This window comes from Adiantum capillus-veneris, chromosome 3 (genome assembly GCF_014529385.1).
Source record: "Adiantum capillus-veneris isolate H3 chromosome 3, ASM1452938v2, whole genome shotgun sequence".
NCBI lineage: Eukaryota > Viridiplantae > Streptophyta > Polypodiopsida > Polypodiales > Pteridaceae > Adiantum > Adiantum capillus-veneris.
In genome coordinates, this window is record NC_140933.1 from 37,904,059 (window position 1) to 37,927,591 (window position 23,533).

At 45.4% G+C, this 23,533-nt stretch overlaps 1 protein-coding gene across 1 annotated transcript in view; it reads left to right on the plus strand.

Moving 5' to 3' along the window:
* Positions 1-446: 446 nt before the first annotated feature.
* Positions 447-23,533, plus strand: part of LOC147460773 (vacuolar ATPase subunit F family protein) — a 48,525-nt gene continuing 25,438 nt past the window's right edge. The window contains exons 1-2 of the mRNA XM_086499437.1: positions 447-592; positions 671-752. Coding sequence (XP_086355563.1) covers positions 551-592; positions 671-752 — 124 coding nt within the window. The 5' untranslated portion in view covers positions 447-550. The remainder of the gene's footprint in view (positions 593-670; positions 753-23,533) is intronic.

Genomic DNA, 23,533 nt, shown 5'->3' on the forward strand with positions numbered 1-23,533 from the left:
ATGGACTAAATCCAAAATAGTAATCAATATCCCTACTCACCCCCAGGTACAACCTTGCTCTTATTGACATGAATATATTTCCATTTTAAGATTATTCCCAATTTAGAGTCACTACTACTACCACCTCTATCTTTTTCACATGAGCCTTTGGTTTGCAACATGTTGCCAAATTTTTGTGTTCACATGAAACGTTTCCACCAAAAAATTGGCAATATGTTGCCAACAAGTTGCAACTTGGCTATATGCCAAGGGGGTGGAGTCCGAAGAGGATGGAAACCAGACATGAGGACAAATGGAAAAAAACTTTCTCTCATTGAATTTAGGAAAAACCAAAACCTTTTCTACACTCTCTCTCCTCTTCTCTCACTTACTTTTTTCTTAACAAGTCTCTTGAAATGGAAATTCCACCCTTCTCTCACGTTTTGCAACTTGGAACCTCTTCAAGATACTTCCGTGTGAACTCAATGCCAACACCACCCTCATGTGAACTAACTCTTACATACATTAGAGAAACGACTAGCCTTGCCGGTGTGTGACGAGCAGAGCGACCATGGCAACAAACTCAGCCCTGCTTGCTATAATCGGCGATGAGGTTTGAATCTTTGATCATAGCAGAACAAGTGATTCGCTCGACTTTCATGTTGACGAAGAGTGTTGTAATGACGTACAGGATACCGTAACGGGCTTTCTGCTCGCAGGTGTGGGCAATGTCGATCTCAGGCGGAAAACCAACTATTTGATTGTAGACGACAGTAGGTTCTTTCTCTTCTTTCTCTGCGTATGCTTGCTATGCTTGGCTACTCGAATTTGTGAGCGTGGCGATTTTCTCACGGAACTTAACACACAAGATCTGTTTAGAATTGTATTCTGGTGTGGCCACTTTCCATTTAGATTAGAGATTTCTTTTATCAGGAGCACATGGTTGCAGAAGTTGCTTAGTCTCCCTCCATCGTGATGCTTACATGAAGGGGTGTTATCTTTTTTCTCTGCTTTTTTAGTAATTTTGAGCAGTTGCACTTGATCAAGAAGAACTGGAAAATTCAAAATTTATGCAGAAATAATATCACCCTAGCAATTTGCACCTTTAGATGCATGCGCACTTCCATAACTTTGTTTGGTATTCAAACTGCTTATTGTTGGAATGGTTTGAACTCAAGTCTTAAACAGCTCTCTTTGGAAAAGAACAAACATGGGTGCAAGCTTTGAGCAGCTTATTCAAAAGTCTTTCCAGTCCTATCCTCCTTGGGATGATTATAAAACTCTAATTAGCCAAACTTCTTCTAGACTTCGAGGTTACTGATCTTGCAGACAGGTGCTCCTTGGGGACAATGAGTTCTCGATCTCTTGAGGTGGCATGCATAAGCAAAAACAGATATTCCAAGACTTACCACTATCATGCGGGAGGAGATAGTTGTTAGAGTTTTGGCATCTCAAGTGAACTGCCCAATGTGATCCCATTATTTAGTTTGGCTTTTAGGTATTTATTTTACTTATTTGTCAAAGTCTGGGTAGGGCAATTCATTGAGGTTGCTATATAATCAACCCTCAGCCCCCATTGTATTTGCATTAGTTATTTCATTGCTAAGGTTGGTTGGTTCAGGAGACTCTCTCTCTCTCTCTCTCTCTCTCTCTCTCTCTCTCTCTCTCTCTCTCCCCTTGGTCTCTACGCTTCCGCATCGTCGACTTTGACATGATATCAGAGCCTTGGTGGAGCAAGGCGTTTTGCTGAGAAGGAGCAATTGCCGGGGAGAACCTAGCCACCGTGGAATTGAGTAAAAAACGCCAGCGTTTTTGAATTCATCTTGATAGGCAGTGGCGTTTTGAGGTCAGTCCGCAACGAGGAGCATCATTGGCGCCTTGCATTGTCGGGCGTTTTGAAACGCAATCGCACAGTGGCTTACATCGCCGGGTGTAGCTCATGCAATGGCGTTTTGAAACGTTGATTGCAGCGCTAAAGCCAAAGGACGACAGCGTAGGCCAACCGTCTCCTTTCACTAGGCGTTCTGAAACACAGAGGGCATCAAAGAGAGTTTTCTGATAGCATTTTGATATGCTAGGGAGATCTGGCATATAAGCCGCAGTTTCGAGAGTGTTTTGAAACGCTACAAGGAATTGCCAGCTTCTGTGTGCATCTTGAAATGCCTAGAAGATGGTTGTGGGCAATTTTATGCTGAGTGACTTGTAACGGTGGTCACGACGAACTCTAAGCAAGTCTTTGGCTTGGTAAGAAGATTGTCTAATGCAACGAGTGGCCTTGAGTACAAACCAAGACCAACCCCAACTATTGGCTATGGAAAGCAAATCAACCATCCAGTTAGCGGCCTATGCATTGACACAATTGTCAAGGAAACTGGCAAATTGTTTGGCTCGAGATCGTGAAGCCAAAAGCAAATGGACTAGAGCAGAGAGGCAAAGGCACGCTTGACAAGGATGAGAATACGAGTACTCAGTTAGCTGCCTCGGTACCCACGAGGTTTGACCACTTCTGTTATAAATGTGACTTGACACTTTGTTTGTGTCAGATGCAGCGGAATTGTTTAAGGATTTATCTTGGATCTAGTACTCCGCACAAATACAAGGGTTACTTTATGTCACTTGAAAGAGAAGCTGAAACTGAAGACAATAGAGAGAGAGAGAGAGAGAGAGAGAGAGAGAGAGAGAGAGAGAGAGAGAGAGAGAGAGAGAGAGAGAGAGAGAGATGACACGGCATGTCGGGTCCCAACCACCCTCAAGGACCCCCTTGCTCTGTTGCCAGAGCAAGTACTTGCTTTATTACTTGCACAAAAATGTTGATACAATGATGCTAAATGCTGAGATGCTAATGGGTACTTCATGCGGATGCTTGAAACTGCTTAGATACTGAAGGGTACTGCGGGTTCTTGGTACTTGGTATTGCGGGTACTTGGGCGCTAAGGACACGAAGGTCCTGATGATCCCTATGCTAACCTAGGAAGGAGCCAAGCCAAAACGCAAGGGGTGCTAGATGTTGGGGTAGTGCGTCGACGATGACGAGGGGTACTTGTATTGCGGTGCTGCGGAGGTGCTTGGTAATGCGATGACGACGACGAGGGTGTGGACTGATCTACTATCGCCAGGAACAGCGATGAGTTGAAAACTGAAAGCGCTAAAGATGAAGATGGCTGAAATTTGAAAACTTTGGTGGTAATGCGGCAAGGATTGCAACTGTGACGAGGCTATGCTGAAAACGCCGAGGGCTGAAATTTGATGGCGATCATAGGGCTGAAAACGCAGGCTGATGGTTGCCCAAGCACTGGTACTGCTGAGAGGCTCTTCTACTAGAATTTTTGTGACAAAGGTTCACCATGTGGGACACATTGTCTCCCATAATCAAGTACGCATGGACCCAACAAAGGTTCAAGCTATTTCAGATTGGCTACAACTTGTTTCGGTTCATGATGTCCGAAGTTTCCTTGGCCTCTGTTCTCACTATAGACGCTTTATACACCATTTGGCTCATGTAGCTGCACCTCTCCATGATCTCACAAAGAAAAAGATATCTTTTGTATGGAGGGCTAAACAAAAGGAAGCTTTTGAAAAGCTCAAGTACCTTCTCACCCATGGACCCATCCTCATTGTACCTGATCTTCGGAAAATATTTGAAGTACATTGTGATGCTTTTGCGATTGCATTGGCTCAGTCCTCAATCAAGAAGGCCACGCAGTAGCTTATGAAAGTAGACGACATCGTGATGCGGAGCTTCATGCTTTCATCTATGAGAAGGAACTCATGGTAGTCATCCATGCTCTCTCAGTTTGGAAATACTACCTCTTGGTAGCAGACTTTATGATTAAGATAGATCATCAAAGTCTTCGATACTCTCTCTCTCAATGAAAGTTGTGTGAGAAACAATTGCGGTGGGTCAACTTCCTTTTAATGTTTCACTTCCAATTTCTGCATACTTTTGGAAGTAAGAATGTGGTTGCAGATGCTCTTTCTCGACGACACAAGTCAATGCCATAACAAGTATACATCATCAAGAATTGGAATCTCTACCCGAGATGTACCATGACGACCCCGATTTCGGTGAAATCTAGCAACAACTACAAAGTGGTAATGAAGTTTTTCCCTATTCTATTAAAGATGGTTTATCTTTATTTCCATCAGGCTCTTTGTGTGGCATGTCCACTTAGAACAAAGGTAATGGATGAAGCACACGCTTCTCCTTACGTAGGGCACCGAGCATAATGTCCACGAGACAGGCCTTAGAAAAATATTTTTATTGGCTAACACTACGAGTTGACATAGATAAATATGTCAGAGTGTAAGGTGCAGCGGAAGTGAATGTTGAACTTTGCTCAAGATGAGTGCTCCGAACTGTGCTCTAGGGTTCCTTTTACTTACGGAAGGGAGAGCCTTCCTTTCCTTTAATGAGAGAGTGCAATGATTACAAACAAAGTGAATGACTCTGTGAATGAAGGTGCTGAGACTAAGAGAGAGAGAGAAAAGAATGACACCAGATGGTTCTCAAACCCTTCTCCAAGGGCCCCCTCTCTATGGCGAGAGAGGTCTATGTCACAAAACGGGAGCGTACACGAGCACTTAGAAATCTGAAAAATAAAATACTTTGCAAATGTGAGAGAAGGGAGAAGATCGACACAGTATTGGGGACCAGAAGATGGGCTGGTCCCCCCCCCCCCCCGTCAAGAGTATTCTTTATTCAGGGAGAATTCATATACAAGCACGAGAACCCGAGGAAACCCCTCCGTTCTGTAATCTTAGACCCGAAGGTCGTTCTTTCCCTTAAAAGGGCTTGGACACAAGGCCGTTCTTTCCCGTAAGGGACTTAGGCGCGAAGCCGTACTTTCCCGTGAGGGACTTAGACGCAAAGGTCGTACTTCCCGTGAGAGACTTCCCGTGAGGGAGGATTCCTGCAAAACAACCACACAAAGCAATACTCGCGATGTGTAAACGACAAATTATACCTGTTGCTCCTCGCTCGAGAAAGCGACTTTTGCACTCCGTCGGCACACGAACTCTCGCGAAATCCGTCGCCGGCACTTGCTACCAGATTCTCCAGCGCTTGCACTTCTGGATTGTTGGATTCCCTCCTCCAAAACTGAACGCTACCTGCCTCTTTTATAGGCCTTGGCACCCGGCGGGAATAGTGACCCCAAAAAGCAAGAACTGGCGCCCTAGAGAGAGGAGAGAGAGAGAGAACGCTGCTGCCGTACAACCCTGCGTAGCTTATTAGCACTGAGTTTTTTTTTAACGTAGGCTTTTTTAGAAGAGCCTTGCTTTATTTTATTATAAGAGGAGTGACCGGCCACTTTATAAAATAAAGTGTGAACCTGTTCAAACTTTAAAAACTCACTCAGTTAGTGAAAACAATGCTACACGAACACATTCCAGGCGTCCCCGGGTACAGAACACGGCATAGATGCAATGCAAACACAGACTCCTCGCGGGAAAACATCTGCCCTCCCGCGAATGTTCCTGCTTTTCGTAAAAAGCTTCATTGAACCCATCTTTATTCTTGTGCTTGCGTTCTTACGCGTATTTTCTTACTCAGTTCGGATTTCCTCCTTAGCCTAAGGAATGCCTCCTTACCGATGCACCCGTCACCCATCATGTGACGCATCAGGGGCACTCGTAACCCGGCCCTTTCCACCGAACTTACGAAAACTCCTTCGCGATGTTTACCGTCACCCATCAAGTGACACATCAGAGTTGTCCGTTCTTGATGGCACTTCTTGTAGCTACAATCTTTTAACAGTTCTTAGTGTACACAATAAAATATCCTAGAAAAAGAAATTAATCATTAAAAAAAAAAGAGAGAATAGTCCAATTAGCAACATCCCTCTCGCTTCTAAACAGTTGACCTCAACTGTAGTGCTTGGACATATACCTCCAGTATCTCGGGATAAGCTGCTAATTCCTCCTGCGTCATCCACTGAGCATCTAGATTCGAATAGTTCTTAAACTTAACCAAATACTTCCGTGTTATTTTTCCGGACTTGAGAGGCCGCTCCTGATGACTTACTATCTGCTTCGGTTGGAGTATTTCTTCTGTTTCCTCAACCTCAGGAAAGCATTATGGATCCTCCAATTAGGCGGTAGCTCTAATCGGAAGGTGACATCATTCACTTGCTCAGTGATCTTAAACGGCCCATAATAACGGGTAGAAAGTTTTACCACCTTCCCCTTATGAGACGCTTGTTTCTTAAGTCTTGCCTTCTCAAACTTGAGTAAGACTAATTGTCCGATTGTTAAGTCTAGACTCTAGATTCCTCCTGTGCTTGTCTGTAGCTTTCTTATGCTTTTCCTGAGAGCGTAGAATAGCTCTCCTAACTTGCCCGTAGGCTGTGTCCAAATCCCGGACAAATTCATCTGCTGCAAAGATCTTATCCTTAGTTAAAAGGATCGGTGGAAGCAAAGGCTTACCATAGAGAATCTCAAAAGGTGTTTTCCCCGTCAATGAGTGTATGGTATTGTTATACGCATACTCGACAAGAGGCAAATATTTCTCCCAGTCAGATTGCCGGTCTGACACATAAGCTTTTAACATATCCAATAGTGTGGAATTGGCTATCTCACTTTGCCCGTCCGTTTGAGGATGGTAGGCAGATGAAAAATTCAACTTCGTACCAAGATTATCCATCAAGGCACGCCAAAAATTTCCTGTCATGCGAGGATCTCGATCACTCACAATAGACTTAGGCATTCCATGATGCTTAAAGATCTGTGCCAGAAAGACCCTAGCCATATGATCTGCTTTGATCGTTTTCTTGATTGGTATAAAGCGTGCTTGCTTGCTAAACCTGTCCACAATGGTCCAGATCGCGTCATTTCCAGTCTGAGTTCTAGGGAGGTCCATGATGAAGTCCATGGCAATACTTTCCCAAGGTTCATTAGGCACAGGCAATGGTTGTAGCAACCCAGGCGTCTTATGCCGATCATACTTCACTTTTTGGCAAACCAAGCATTCCCTGACATACTTATCAATGTCTGCTTGAAGGCTAGGCCAAAAGAAATATCTTTCCATTGCTAAGGTTGTAGGGAGAATACCCCGATGACCTGCATAAGGCGAAGCGTGTGCTTCATCCATGATCTTCTTTCTTAATAATTCCGCCACACATATGGCCTGATGGTGGTAGAGATAACCGTCCCGAATGGAATAGGGAAACTCATTTTCTCCACGATGTAGCTTTCCCCAAACGGTGGAGAAGTCTGGATCATTCGGATACAAATCCGGTAGTGCTTCTAATTCTTGGTGATACACCGAAGTGATAGCGTTCACCCTTGGCCGCCTAGACAATGCGTCCGTGACCACATTCTCCCAGCCGTGTGAAGGATCTGGAAGTGAAAGACAAAAAGTTTGCCCATCTCATCTGCTTCTTAGATAGTTTCCTTTGCGTAAGAAAATACCACAAACTTTGGTGATCAGTCTTGATCACAAAATCCGCTCCTAGAAGATAGTGCTTCTAGTTGGATAAGGTGTGAATCACAGCTATGAGTTCCTTTTGTAGATTGATGCATGCAACTCTGCATCCTTAAGCCGTCTGCTTTCGTAGGCCACTGCATGGCCTTCTTGGTTTAACACTGCTCCGATGCAATCGCCTGAAGCATCGCAGTGAACCTCAAATGGTTTCCTTAAGTCAGGCACTATCAAAATAGGTCCATTGCTTAGCAAGTACTTGAGCCGATCAAAAGCTCCTTGTTGTCTCAATCCCCATCTGAAAGGAATCTTCTTCTTTGTCAAATCATGAAGTGGTCTTGCTACATGAGCAAATCCTCGGACAAACCTTCGATAATACGAACATAATCCCAGGAAGCTACGTACATCATGTACCGTAGTGGGAATAGGCCAATCTTCTACCACTCGGATCTTGGTAGGATCCATACTCACTTGATTGTGAGAGACTATATGGCCGAGATAGTGCATCTCTGAGAGAAAGAACTCGCTCTTCTTTGCATTCACATGCAACTCATGCTTTCGCAATTCTTGAAACACTAGGTCCAAGTGCTTCCGATGTTCCTCTTCTGACTTAGAGAAGATGAGTATGTCGTCAAAGAATACTCCCGTAAAAGCTCGATACGGGTTGAAAATGCGGTCCATCATGCGATTGAACGTCGTAGAAGCATTGGTCAAGCCGAAAGGCATTACCAAAAATTCATATAGTCCAAAGGTTGTGCGGAAAGCAGTCTTATGGACATCCTCAGGGGCGATCCGTATCTGATGATACCCACTCTTTAAGTCTATGTGACTAAAGACACTTGCACCCTGCAACTTATCAAGTATATCATCAATCCGAGGGATCGGAAAGCGATTCTTGATTGTGATCTTGTTTAAAGACCTATAGTCTATGCACATTCGAAACTTGCCATCCTTCTTCTGCACCAGTAGAACTGGAGAGCAGTAGGGTGAAGCACTTGGCCGTACTAACTCTTTCTCTAGAAGCTCGTTGACTTGCTTCAAAATTTCCTCTTGCTGAGCAAGACTCACCCGATAAGGGGGTTGATTGGGAGGCGAGCTACTTGGGATGAGATCTATGCGGTGATCTTCTGGGCGTACCGGAGGGAGTTCATCAGGAAGTGTTTCCGTGAAACAATCTTTGTACTTATCAATAAATTGAAAACGCTTAATGTTCAGACTAGAGAGTGAATCCCCACTAGTTTTATCCTTCTCACATGCAAAAATCAAGTAAGCAGAAACACACTTCTTCATTTCTTTCTTAATGGAGATATGACTTACAATTGGGAACTGCCAATCTCCTACATCAGCATGAATCTTTATTTTCTTACCCCCATGATCAAAAGTGAGGGTCTTTTCCACATAATCGGGGATAGGTGTCATGTGGAAGTGCCATGGCATACCCAAAATGATATCACATCCCTCGATGGGTGCCATCGAAAATGATTCGCGGTCCTTGTACTCGCCAATCCGAAGATTGAGCTGTCCTTGCACGGGAGTTGCATTGGTTGTCAACCCCTCGAATGCCGATCCGGATGTAACCGGTGTGCCAAGCTGAGTCGGTGTGAGGCACAAACGTTCCGCAGTATCCAGGGAGATGAAGTTATCTGTGAATCCTGGATCATAAAGAATCAATACTCGCTGGTTGTTCAAAGACCCCCAGCCCTTCAGAAGTTGACGCTTCCCTTTCTCCGTTTCTGTGTTTCCTTGAACATCTGGAATTGAGTTCGAGCTTGGTGGAGCGGGTTCCTTCCTTGCTTTCTCTTGCCTTGTAGAGGCTTGTTCTTGACGTTGCTGCTTTAGTGGGCAATCCGGTTTCATATGTCCTTTCTCGCCACAGTAGAAGCATCTTCCTTCCTCTCTGAAAGTTTGAAGTTGAGTAGGAGAAAGATACTTAGTTCGCTTGCCATTGCCCTCTGGCTTCTTAGAATGATCATAGTCCCTAGATGGAGGACGTTTTCTTCCTTGGCCCCATTGGTCATCGTAGACCCCTCTTTGTCTCGCATGGTAAGTGCTATGATCCATTTTGCTGGGCGTCCCAGTTGAGTGCAAATCCTCAGCAATGATTGCTGACTCCATCATCCTCTGAAGAGTATCATGCGGATACACTTTCATACTCTTTCGAAGCTGCGGTTGGAGACCCGCTTCGAACTTTCGTTTCTTTTCCTTGTCGGCAATCTTCATGAAGGGAGTGACCTTCAGAAGAACCGACCAATACTTGTCCACATAGGTCGTTACTCTTTCATGTTCCTTTTGGGCGAGCCAGTCCCATTCCTTCCGTATGTCGTGCTCGAAGTCAGGCGGAAGAAACTGTTCATAAAATTCAGATTTGAATCTCTTCCAAGTTCTGGCCTGAGAACCTTCCAGAATCTTGGCTAACCACCAATTACTGGCCGTTTCCTTGAGGTGCATCCCCACATGGCGCAATTTGGATCTTTCTGTGAAGTGCCCATTGGTAAAGGCGACTTCAAACTGTCTGATGAAGGACAGTGCTTGGAGATATCTCTCCGTCCGTTGTAGGTTTCGAACTTGATGTCCTTGTCGCCCGATTTGAAGACTCTCATGCGATGTTGAGACTTGCGACCATGCTTCTTGAATCGTGGCTTATCTTTAGGTTGATGTAGGGTAGTAGTAGTAGCGGCTTTCTTCTTCTGACGAGACGATCGAGAAGTAGAAGTGTAATCAGGAGAGTAAGATGGAGATGAGATAGAGATGTCCTTGCTCTCGTCTAACAAAGAGAGCGCTTTTTCCTGGCCTTTCCTTGGAGTAGGCCGTTCATTCCGATCCGAAGATCCTTTGTGCACCTCGGCACGTTCTTCTCTTTCCTCCTGTGGTCTCACGCCAACAATGTGGTCTGGCTGCCCGGCTGCATCGGTTCCATTCGTTTTCTTCATTCCGCCCAAGAACTTTTGGACATCTGGCAATAGTAAGATTTGTTGCAAATCCGCAAGCTGAGCTCGCACTTGTTGAAGCTCCTCTTCAACGCTTCTCCCTTGGCTCGACATGGTTCTTCCCGTTCTTCCCGGAATCGTCCTTCTTTGCAGAGAAAGAGAGGAGTCCGAGCTCTGATACCACTCACAAAACAGGAGTGTACACGAGCACTTAGAAATCTGAAAAATAAAATACTTTGCAAATGTGAGAGAAGGGAGAAGATCGACACAGTATTGGGGACCAGAAGATGGGTTGGTCCCCCCCCCCCCCCCGTCAAGAGTATTCTTTATTCAAGGAGAATTCATATACAAGCACGAGAACCCGAGGAAACCCCTTCGTTCTGTAATCTTAGACCCGAAGGTCGTTCTTTCCCGTAAAAGGGCTTGGGCACAAGGCCGTTCTTTCCCGTAAGGGACTTAGGCGCGAAGCCGTACTTTCCCGTAAGGGACTTAGGCGCGAAGCCGTACTTTCCCGTAAGGAACTTAGACGCAAAGGTCATACTTCCCGTGAGGGAGGATTCCTGCAAAACAACCACACAAAGCAATACTCGCGATGTGTAAACGACAAATTATACCTGTTGCTCCTCGCTCGAGAAAGCGACTTTTGCACTCCGTCGGCACACGAACTCTCGCGAAATCCGTCGCCGGCACTTGCTACCAGATTCTCCAGCGCTTGCACTTCTGGATTGTTGCGATCCCTCCTCCAAAACTGAACGCTACCTGCCTCTTTTATAGGCCTTGGCACCCGGCGGGAATAGTGACCCCAAAAAGCAAGAACTGGCGCCCTAGAGAGAGGAGAGAGAGAGAGAACGCTGCTGCCGTACAACCCTGCGTAGCTTATTAGCACTGAGTTTTTTTTTAACGTAGGCTTTTTTAGAAGAGCCTTGCTTTATTTTATTATAAGAGGGCTGGTCACTTAAAAGTGACCGGCCACTTTATAAAATAAAGTGTGAACCTGTTCAAACTTTAAAAACTCACTCAGTTAGTGAAAACAATGCTACACGAACACATTCCAGGCGTCCCCGGGTGCAGAACACGGCACAGATGCAATGCAAACACAGACTCCTCGCAGGAAAACATCTGCCCTCCCGCGAATGTTCCTGCTTTTCATAAAAAGCTTCATTGAACCCATCTTTATTCTTGTGCTTGCGTTCTTACGCGTATTTTCTTACTCAGTTCGGATTTCCTTGATTGCACAAATCTGGCACAATGGTCTAGATGCAATGGACTTGCTGACGATGTCGACGACAATGACGACGAGGACGAGGACGGGCTGAAATCTGAAAACGCTAGGGGCTGAAATCTACAAATCTGCTAACTACTGAATCCTGACACTGTGTCGTCGATGGGGACGACGCAACGGTGATGCGCTGAAAATGCAGATGCTGAAATCTGCAGACAGCGGGCTGAATCCGACAACGCTGGCTGATCTAACGGTACGGCGAGGATCTGCTGCGGGTAGGTGAGATCTGCGAGGTTAGGGACTGATTCTGCGGTGTCTAAGTGTTGAAAACCGAAAACTCTGATGCAAGGGGCTGATTTGTTGCCGGAAAACTGCAAAACACTAGAGGTATCTGGAAGATGCAAAAACGCTATGCCTGATCTGCAATCTGATGGCGCTGGAATGTGGTATCTACTAAAAACGCTAGGCTGGTCCTGATGTAGAAAACGCTAGGCTGATGTGCATTCAAAACGCTATTTGCTTCTTGTTGGTTGGAAAACGCTAGGTGTCACCAGGAGGTGTATTTTTCCTGTTGCCTCCTCTAAATATGTATTACATATTTTTCTTTACTTTATTTTTACTTGTTTTTCCCGAAACCCGTGAAAAAGGTGCAAGTGGACATTGCATGGCCAGTGTGAAACGGCTGCGGTCGAATAGGTTTCCCACATCAGGAGTCTAGGTCGGTCTGGTCGGGCCAGTTAGCATTGAATTCTGATGAGTATGGAAACCTGTGTGCACAAAATGAAGTTTGGGCCACTCGGAAAGTCACTTACAATTTTATAACTGAGTGGGAACTAGGGAATTAATTCAAAGGGGCAAACTGGACACTTGACAGTTGTAGAGCAATTTGCAGGACACCTCAGTTGGAGGGGGCGCCCAAGAGAGAGAGAGAGAGGGGGCTGATTTTTACTCTACACAAGTGACCTACAATGTGTGTGTGAGTAGTGGGTGCAAGTCTACAGCTTTAATGGAAAGCTTGCCTTTTCCTCTGTCTCATGTAGCACGATGATTTTCTCTTGTGCATCTCTCTTCCATTTGGCACATATGGTAATGCCCCTCTAGTTGGGCTTCTTAGATGACCATGTATAGTTCTGGGGGTTTATGCGCGTTTGCCAAGGCAAGAGCCTTCAGAACAGGAACCGGATTAGCTAATTGCTAATCCCCCACAGGTACGCACAGTTCCATCGCGGAAGATTGTGAGTTTAGAGAGTTTTCTCGCGTGAAAACTCGTCCAATTCACAAGGGAACTGTCCCATTGCGTGCGGGAGCCCTTGGGACGCACATAGGCGTGTTCGCTCCGCAAAAAACGATCCGAAACAGAGAATTACAGCGTTTAGGGTTTCGCACCTAAATTGCAAGGGAACACCAGGGGAGCCCCGTGAAAGCATTGGGATGTGTGTACAGGCTTTTGGGCACCCGACAGTGAAAAACAGAGAATTACAGCACGCTGAATTTCTGTGACTGCTCACCAGAAAGCTTCCAGATAGTGAGGGAATCCGTCATGGACAGGTACTTTTGACCTACAAGGGTTTTTGCGTTGTTATGTTGCCAAAATCAGGTCGAAAACCTGCGTTTTCAGCCCTTGCCAGATTTGGACAGCTTTGTGAAAGCTTGTACTAAGTGTTCGGATTGTCTACTTTAAGTTGAATAAAGAAATACCAAAAAAGACGCCAATCTTTGGGGCCTACAAGGTGTCAGTCTCGTGTGCGCAGTGACATTCTAGTCGCTGGATGCATCTGTGTTCTCACTCCTTCTTAGTGCTCTGTGTTAAGTTAACAGGTAATTGAAATAGTACCGCCCTCTACTGGGTACATGCCGGTTATATGGTTCCATTGCCGAGATAGTCTTGTGGGTGACTACCATGGCTCTATACCTTGCACTTTCCTTAAAGGGTGAATCTGGGCTTATCCTGGATTCATCTAGGTATATATAAAACTTTTTCTTCAAAAGGTGCATCGTGGATTGTTGTGGCTGAAAGCAACACAGAGCTTGTCGTTATGACAGAGAAGAGAGACCAAGTACCTGAGGAGGGATCTTCCTCACATGGCACAGAGAAAGTTCCTTCAACTCTTCAAGAAGAGGACATGTTGTTTAGAGTTCAACTGCGTTGCTGCATGGACAAGTTTCAGCAGTTGGCTAGCAACCCAAGGATGCAAGATTTCTTACAGGCTCCTACACATGAATTTTAGGCTTCGACACAGGGTTTTTAGTCTCCTACACAGGGCATGACCGAGCCGTTGCAGGAAAAGTAGATTTCCAATGCGCAGAGGACTCGTGATGCTCGAGGGAAAGCCCATGTGGTTGAGCAACCAACAGTGTCCAATGATCCAAAGAAACTTGCTTTAGCTGGACAGGAACCGTTCGTGAATGGTCAAGGGAGTAATGAACAAGCTATGCGTCAGACCCTTCCATTATCTATTACTTATCCTGGTTACTGTGGAGGTGGTTCAGTGTTTCAAGCTATGGTTGGATCTTCCACAGGTTATATGCTAGGGAATGTGTTCGGGACAATGCAAACAAGCATGCGTAACCCTATGTACGCGAACATGGGTGTCCAACCACATTTTCAGGGTGCCTATGGCCAATTTAGAGTGCCTGGAACACAATTTGGTATGGCTGGTTTTTCGCAGCCATACGCCCAAAATGCAAATATGATAGGTAAAACAGGTGATGCGAGTGGTGGAATGGGCAATTATGGAGCACCACTTTTGCAGGCATCTGGTTATGATAATGTGGCTCCTTCTAGTCAGCCTAAGGACTACAAGGAAGGTGGGCAAGGAGTGAAGTTTGAAACTTTCAGAGGAACTGAGGATCAACTGAAGGCTTTGACCTTCATACAGCAGTTTGATGACAACTGAACTGAAAGAGATAGATGACACAAGACGGGGAGTGGCGGAGTTCCACCCCGAGAGAGCACTGGCCCCAAACCTCGGCGCCTCTTTTGGTATTTCTTTATATTGCTCGAACAAGGTACAACACTAGTACTCCATCCTTTGCACCTTCATACTAAAGTGTGCCAAAGAATGAGCCCTTGGCACATATTTAAAGGCCCTTGGCCTCAAAAGCAGCTACATGAAATGCTTCAAACTCAAAAGCATCTGGTCCAAAAGCAACCAGCGCGCCACATCATCAGTGTGAATTGCGAACGTCTGTACGTTTGCCACGTCAGCATGTCAACGTAAAATCCAGGATTCCGTACAGGCTGCCACATCATCAGTTTTTACGCTATGTGTGGTCCCGCTTTATTTAATCCCTTAAGGTCACTTGTGCCCCATCGAATAGGGTCACGCAAGTTGGTAAAACTTCTTCTACTGCTTCTTCTAGGGTTTAGGCTCCTCGGCCGGGATGTGCAGGTTAGCTCTGTTCTTGAGTGGCTTGACACGTCAGCAGTTTGTGACAGGCATCCCTGAAGAGGTTTGGTCTGGCAAATCCGCTTGATATGACCACCCACGCATTTTCGGTTGTGAGGCATTTGTGCATGTAAGGCTTGAGTTGAGGAGCAAGCTTGATGCTATGTTAGGTGCAGCAGAATGAATGTTTGCGCTTTGCTCAAGATGAGTGCTCTGAACTGTGCTCAAGGTTCTTTTTGTTCTTATGGAAGGTAGAGCCTTCCGTTCTTAATGAGAGAATGCTATGATCACAAATAAAGTGAATGGACAGTGTGCGTGCAAGTGTATGAGAGTGAGAGATAGAGAGAGAAGAGAGATACGACACCTGAGACGTTGTAAAACCCTCTTTCGAAGGCCTCACTCTCGTTGGCGAGAGTGGTCTACTATTGATTGTACAAATTGAATGCATGTGATTGATACAAGTCTAGGCTATGTCGACGATGACGACGGTGATGACGAAGTCGACCTAAGGGCTGAAATCTGCAATCCTTCTGCTGCTTTCCAAAAACGCTATGGGCTGAAATCTGCTGCAGGTCCAAAAACGCTGATTTTTGGGGATTTTTCTGTGGGTCTTTGTCGCTGAAATTCTGCAGGTTTAGGGCTGAAAACAGAGGTTGCTTAAGGCTGAAAACTGAGGTCTTTATCGGCTGAATTTGCTACTTCTTTATGGCGGGATCTGCGGGTCCTTCTTTGCTTGGGATATCCAAGGTTGGGATCTGCAAGGGCTGGGATCTGCAAGCGTTGTTCATTCAAAAACGCTAGGGCTGATGTTCTCAAAAACGCTAGGCTGGGGTCTATCAAAAACGCTAGATACTTGGGTTTGCTGGCGATGAAGTTGATGCAAAAACGCTAGACACTGGCACTTGCTGGCGATGACAAAGCTGATGCAAAAACGCCAAGCTGGGGTCAAAACGCTAGAGATGTCTGATGAAGAAACGCTAGCATTGGGGGTCTTGCTTGGAGGGAATCCACCAAGGTCCTGCTGAGAAGTTGCGTGTTGAGCTTGGCTCTTGTTGCCTCTTCTGCCAAATAGTGCTAACTTTGGTTTGCTTATATATTTTCTTACCCAAATTGCCCTACCTACTTTTGTTGGAAAGTCACTTAAATTAATAAGTGAAAAATGCCAAAAATAGGTAAAATAGGCTAAATGCACCGGAAAATTTCCCTGATGAAATCTGATGGATTTTGATGGGAATACTGATGATCATGCTGTGTGCAACCAAAGGATATGCATCTATACTAAGTGACTGGGCATGCACGGTACGAATAGACTCACAAAAGTGGCAGATCACTTCTAATCTAGACTGACTGGACTGACTGAACCCTGATCATACTGTAGCTTGTCCACGGACACATAGGGTTGGATGTGTCACGTGACATCTCCTCCTTTTCAAAGTGAGGTACTGGTACCGAACTGTATGGAGTCGAGGGATGTCGCCAATAACATCCGAAATCCTGAAAGGGACTCTTCGCCGGCCCACTCTAATGTGTGGGTCGTGCGGTACTTGAACTTCATAAAGGTCTGCAACGCTTGCTTCTTTGGGCCGCGCCGAAAGCGACACAAAGTCTTCTGAGGCTCCTTCGATGCTTTAACTTCGTTGAGTGTCATGCTTCTTTCTTCTTCAAGAATCTCCATGGCTGAAAATTCCTGAAACCATTTCCAACACAAAAACATGAACATACCCATTCCATGTAAAGTGAATGGAAAAAATCTTGTCTTCCTCAAAGACTGTGCATGCAATGGAGATGAACAAAGAGACGGAGTGCCAAACCGTTCATCAAACACATGCAAACAATGAGATCGAATCTTTCTCTTTTGATCTAGAGCAAGCCACTTTGGCAATTCACAACAGAAATGCCCATGCTTGGTGCTCATACTTTCATGTGCTCGTTCTACGAATGTGTCATGCCAAGGAAGAGACAGGAAAGGTGACTTCCTTGAATGCATACTTTTCAGCTTTTCATGAATAATCCGCATACATTCGTGCGCATTCATGAGTGAAACGTGCTCAACGTACAATATGTCATGCCTAGTAAAAGGGATCACATAAAGATGCTGACTAAAATATAGGAAACAATCACGAATGAGACACTCGAACAATGCGTGCGTATCAATCATGCGAACACATAATACTTCCTGTAAGGGTTCTTTGGACCTAGGCTCAAGAGCCAAGATCGATCCTTCGTGATTGATCGAATCTGCAACGAGGTTAGCTTCGCTAGAAAAAGCATCAACTAACACATCATCCTTGTGAACAATCACATCTTCTGCATGCAACTCATCATGCTTGTGAGTAAATCATCATGCTTATCTTTATCATCCAAATCATCATGCTGATCATTGTCAATCAAATCATCATGTTGCTCACAATCATGCAAATCCCGTGTGTCATGCTTTGGAGAAAAAGAGACTAAGAGAGTCTCCTTCTCATGAATCCGTTCAATCTTGTCCTGCATATTAGCAATGAGAGATGGAGAATGAACAATGTCCTCTCCATGAATGACAATGGGAGAATCACTTTTGGCATTGAGAGTGAAAGTGTTAGCCTCCCAATCAATGAGAGGGTTAGCATCACGAAACCATCGAATGCCCAAAATCATATCACATCCTGAGAGAGGAGAGACAACAAATCTTCTAGTGAAGGCAGCTTGTTGAATTGCAAACAACACATCAAGGCACTCCTCCGTGATGAGAGCGTCCATACCGGGAACAAAGCCAGAGACCTCCATAGGAGATCTCTGACTAACTTCTAGGCGGGCTCTCTCAACAAGAGAGGGACTCATCACATCATGCATACTACCTGGGTCCTTGTATTGTATGTGGATGACATGCTATTGGTCGGGAAGAACAAGAACACTCTTGACACTCTCAAAACCCAATTGAATTCATATACATAAAAAGAGATGCGGACAACAACCCAGTGATTCTTGTATCATTTGTGGATGACATGCTCTTAGTCGGGAAGAACAAGAGCACTTTTGACACTCTCAAAACCCAATTGAATTCAGCTTTTGCAATGAAAGATTTGGTTCAACCGAACATATTTTGGGCATGCGCATAACGAGCGATAGTAGGCAACAGAAACTGTTGTATTTGTCTCAAGAAAGGTTTAATATGGTTGATGCTAAGCCTTTGAGTGTGCCATTGTAGCCACATGTAAAGTTGAGTGTAAGTGATTGCCCAAAAATGATGCAATAAATGCTATGAAGGGAATACCTTATGCTTCAGATTGTTGCTCTCTCATGTATGCTATAATTGCCACTAGACCTGAGATTGCTTATGCAGTGGGAGTAGTGAGTAGGTTTATGTCTAATCCTGGCATATCATGTCACAAACTGCTGACATGTCAAGCCATTGAAGAACGGAGCGAACCTGCAAACTCCGTCTGATGGGGCCCAAGTGACCTGAAGACCTTAAAATAAAGCAGGACCAATATACACACACAACAATCTCTAGCGTAGAAACTGACTACGTGGCAACTGTACGGACATTGTAACAGACTTGGACACTCCAAGTCGAGAATCTACCGTGACAACACAAATAACCACTTCAAAACAGTTCACAGTTTACAATTGATTCGACACTGGCCCAGCGGAGTTCCGTGCCTAGAGTTATTGGCCCCAAAGACTGGCGCCCCTTTCGGTATTTCTTTTTGTATTAATTTGTGTTCAAAGTACAAGAGTGCGGGCAGGCGCTCACACTCGGACTCTGCGTCCAGATGCTCTAAGTTATGAGGCTCTGCTTGCTTATTTAAAGAGTACAAGGGGTGCTAAAAGCAGAGCCCAAAAACTGTCCCAAAAGCTGAAAATCAAAAGCCCCAAAAGCTTCCCATAAAAAGCTGCCCCAATAATAGGCTTGCAATTTAAAACATCTTTTAAAATTGAAGCTCTTTCTCTCTTTCCCATGCTGTTTTGCGTAGAAAAAGCAAAAGCAAGAGCTCTCTCTCTCATCTCTGAGACTGTGTAGCCAAAAGTAGAAAAACTGCCGTACAATGTTGCCGCGTCAGCACTACAGACCTCCGCAATAATCTGCGCCGCGATTTGCGGGCCCGACCGTACTGTGCAGCCACGTCATCACTGCAGCCAGCCAGCCACATCGCCTTTTCTTGCTAGAGGGTGTGTGTGTATGGGCAGCCACGTCACCTGGTTGTGACATACCCCCCTCTTGAAAGCATTGTAATGGCCCTCGATTACACCTGCAAAATAGACAGAAGCCATAAACTGCCTTAGCGGACACTGACTGTTAGTACCGACGCACTAGGAGCACACCATCTAGCACATGTACCAATCGACATTCACATCACATGACATCAATCACATTCAACATTCATTCGGATCTTAGACCATGATTTATCGACAATGCAGTTAGCAATCGCATCTAGATCCACTTAGGAGCTCATAGATGCCCGATTGACTAACCCCTATTGCAACCATGTCTATTCGCGATCATTCAGACCAAAATGTTGTAGTCATTTCGTCTATCAGTTCCTGCACTTTAAAACAAGACAAGAACAAATCAGTTTCATATTCCGGAATTCCATTTCATAAAGTCATAGAGCAGAATACTGTCAGCTCTCAGTATCCCTGAAGCTTAAAGAGACATCAGTGACTCTAGTATTCAAAATTCGGGGCATCTCCGACAAAGGAGCGGAGTAACTCCCCTCTTGTGCATCCCACTGCACCAGATCTGTGGCCAAGCTACATTCTGGGTTTCATTTGGAATAGACTATGCTAAACCAAAAGCTTCAAGGTAAAGGTTCACAATTTGAGGAGTATCTGCTAGGTCCTCCTCCTCCATCCATTTCGTATCCAATGCAGGATAGTTCTTGAATTTAACCAAGAACCACCTTCTTACTTTACCCTTATTCTTTGTGTCCTTATGTGCCAAAATCTGTTCAGGAACAAGGATCTCCTCGTTTTCTTCCACTTCGGGTTGCTCATCAGGCTCCTTCATGCCCTTGCTCTGCACGCTCCAGCTGCCATGAATTCCCATCGGCTCCACCCGCCATATCCCTCAAAGATTAACAATAGTATCCCCATCTTCGGGCACATAACCTTTAAAAGGTTTCAAGAGACTCACATGAAATGCATTGTGAATCCTCCAAGCGTCAGGCAGTTTCAGTCGGAAGGAGACATCATTGATCTTTTCTGAGATTTGGAAAGGTTCGTAGTATTGCATAATAAGCTTTGGAAAAAGCCTCTCCTTTCCCTTCTTCTTTCTCAGGCGTGCCTTCTCAAAGCGTAAGAGCACCCAATCATCCTCCTTCAATTTCAAATCGCGACGATGGCTATCTGCTGCCTTTTTCTGTCTTTCCTGAGATTTCTGCAAAGCCTCACGGACCTTGGCAAAAGCCGTGTCCAAGTCGTGCGTGTACTCATCGGCTTCAAAAATCTTAGCTTTCGTGCTTAGGAAGGGTGGAACCTTCACAACATCTTCAATAATCTCAAATGGCGGCTTCCCTGTCGAAGAGTGTATCGTGTTGTTGTAGGCAAATTCCACAAAAGGTAGATACTTTTCCCATTGAGTCTTCTGATCCGAGATATAAGATGTAACGCACAACATGGTTTTCCTCATCAAGTAGCCATCCCGAATTGAATATCCCGCTATTGTCTCCCCATCCCGTATCCGTGTGAAAACGTTTGCAAAATCCGGATCTGTGGCATACTGGTTGACCATATCCTCGAAGCTCCTATGATGTATCGCGGAAATAGCCAGAACCAACGGCCTCTGAGAGAAAGCATCTGCCACCAAATTCTTCTGTCCCTGAACATGGACAATCTGGAAGTGAAACTGTGACAAGATGTTCGCCCACCGCATCTGCTTTTCCGATAGCTGTTTCTGTGACAAGAAGTAGCGTAAACTTTGATGGTCTGTAAAGACAGTAAAATCTGCTACGAGTAGGTAGTGCCGCCACTGAGTAAGAGCATGGATAACTGCCAAAAGCTCTTTCTCATAAATTTGTGCTGTCAATTCTGGCCTTGAGAACAATCTGCTCTCGTAAGCAATGACATGGCCTTCTTGCATTAAGACCGCACCCAGACTACGACCACAAGCATCACAATATACTTCAAATGACTTCTGGAAGTCCGGCAAAGTCAAAACTGGTCCCATAGTCAATTAATTCTTTCTATCTTTTGTGGTGCGTATGCCCTATCAACTACCTCATTTTTGTGCTAATTTTTTCGATTTAATGCTTCTTTTAGTGCTAGGCTTCATTATGGCTGAGTCTGCCCTTGATCTCCAGAGTCATGATAGAAACTTAGTACGTTGAACTTTGTGTTGATGTATGCTCAGGTGTGTGTGCGTGTGGTGTGTGTTGTGTTTGGGAGCATATGTTAGTACCTAGTTCTACACCCACTATTGGGCACTGACGACGTTAGTGGGGATGTTGTGGTATTCAATAATACTATGCATGATGGAGCGGATGGTTATATTGTCTTGTGGGTGACTACCATGGGTCTATACCTTGCACTTTCCTTTAAGGGTGAATCTGGGCTTATCTTGGATTCATTTGGGTATATATATCCTCTTTCAAAGTCTGAAAGTTTGCAGAGGTTGCTTCCCCTTTGCATATCTTGACACGGAAAGGAGTCCCTTTCTCGTGGGGACCCACAAAGAACTTTCGAATGAATTGCCTGTAGTACGAACACAATCTCAAGAAGCTTCTAACTTCATGGACATTCTTCAAATCGGGCCAATCACGGATAGTCTCTATCTTGGCCGGATCCATTTGCACTCCTCCTGCTGACACAATGTGTCCCAAAAAGTGTATCTCTGATAGGAAAAATTCACTTTTCTTCGCATTAATCACTAACTTGTGATCTCGTAATGCCTGAAAGACCTGAAGCAGATGATCTCTATGTTCTGCCTCATTCTTGGAGAAAACAATGATATTGTCAAAGAAAGTGCCAACAAATAGCCTGTACTCTCGAAAATTCCTGTCCATCATCCGGTTAAATGTTGCAGGAGCAGAGCAATACGGTGAAGTACTAGGCCGGACAAGACCTTTTTCCAAGAGGTCTTTGACTTGGTTCATAATCTCTTTGTTCTGGGCTCGGCTCACACAGTAAGGTGGCTGGTTCGGTGGCGTGCTTCTAGGAATCAGATCAATGGTATGATCTTCAGGATGAGCGGGTGGTAACTCGCTTGGCAGGCCCTCTGAGAAGCAATCGGCATGAGAGTGGAGAAAATCTTGGCGTTCTTTATGAAGTTCAGACATATTTGTCGTATCCTCAACACTCAACTCTTTCAAAAAGATCGAGTAAACAAACAGATTGGATTTCATTATTTTATTTTTTTTTCGAGAAAAAGATCCTTCTATTAGTTAATGAAAACTGCCCATAGGGCTACATCCACCTGTGCAGGAGAGGGCTACAACAAGCATGATGGGGAGACTCTCCCAATGAAAAAACAGCATATATACAATGAGGCTAAATCAAGAGATGGGAGGAGGGAAGAGCCACACAGGTGGACAGTAGTGCCATCTGAGCACCCCCTGGACAATGGTGTAGAAAGGCCCAGGGCGCTAGAGTCGAAGGAAAGCCTCGCGGCGCTCCCACATGCGGTCGGAGCTGCCCTGTAGTCCCTCAAGCTGTCCTCTGAGAGTATGGATCAGCTCTAGCCAAAAGTCACGAACAGTCTTTGCTGGTGGCACAGGGCGAGTCTCAAAGATGCGGAAACAGCGGGCCCGCCAGATGAACCAGAGAGCTAGGCCGCTGATGAGCTCCCAACACTCCTCTCTCTCATTGCACCACTCCTGTGGAGTAAGATCTGTTAGCAGGCTGTAGTGTAGGTCGCCCCCCTGCATCACTATCATCCTGCTGGTGGAAGATAGCTCAAACTAAAGTGCCGGGCCCGTGAGGGTGGACCAAGCCGTTGCCCCCCAAGTGTACTATCGAGTCGTGGAGTGGGCAGGCATCAACCGAAGAACTCGTAGCCACACCTGCTGGGCCGAGGGACAGTCCCAAAGACAGTGATGTTGACTCTCCACCAACTGGTCACAGGCTGCACACTGCAGCCGAGAGACCACTATGCACTAGCCAGCTCCCTACTGCTGTGGCTTTGTGTACAACAAGCCACTGGAACAAAGTGACGCGCCTCGGCTGTCTGGAGTCCCACAGCCTCTGCCAAAAAGTTGCCAAGAACTCGACTGTGAGGCCCTCCTCCTACCAATGACGTGCTGCAGCAGGGCGGGCCTCTCTCTGTGCTGCAAGTACATGACGTCCAAGCCGAACAGTGTACTGAAAGAAGGGGATGGAATTCATTAATTTAGAAATGGCCGAAGCCGATACAATAGGGACAGACTCGCCCTTCAGTTTTATGTCAAGTACAATGGTTTTGCCCTTCTCTTTGGTCAATGTCGCTTTCCTCGCCCAATAGTCGACCACGGTGTTGTTCTTGTGGTACCAGGGAATTCCCAAGAGGACATCACAACCTTCCAAAGGCATTATGTAAAAGTCCTCATGCCCCAAATACCCCTGACAATGCAATCGAAGTTTGCTAATGACAGGTGTAATGGCTACATCCCTGCCGGGTGCCGCTAGAACTTCCTCTGCAAGT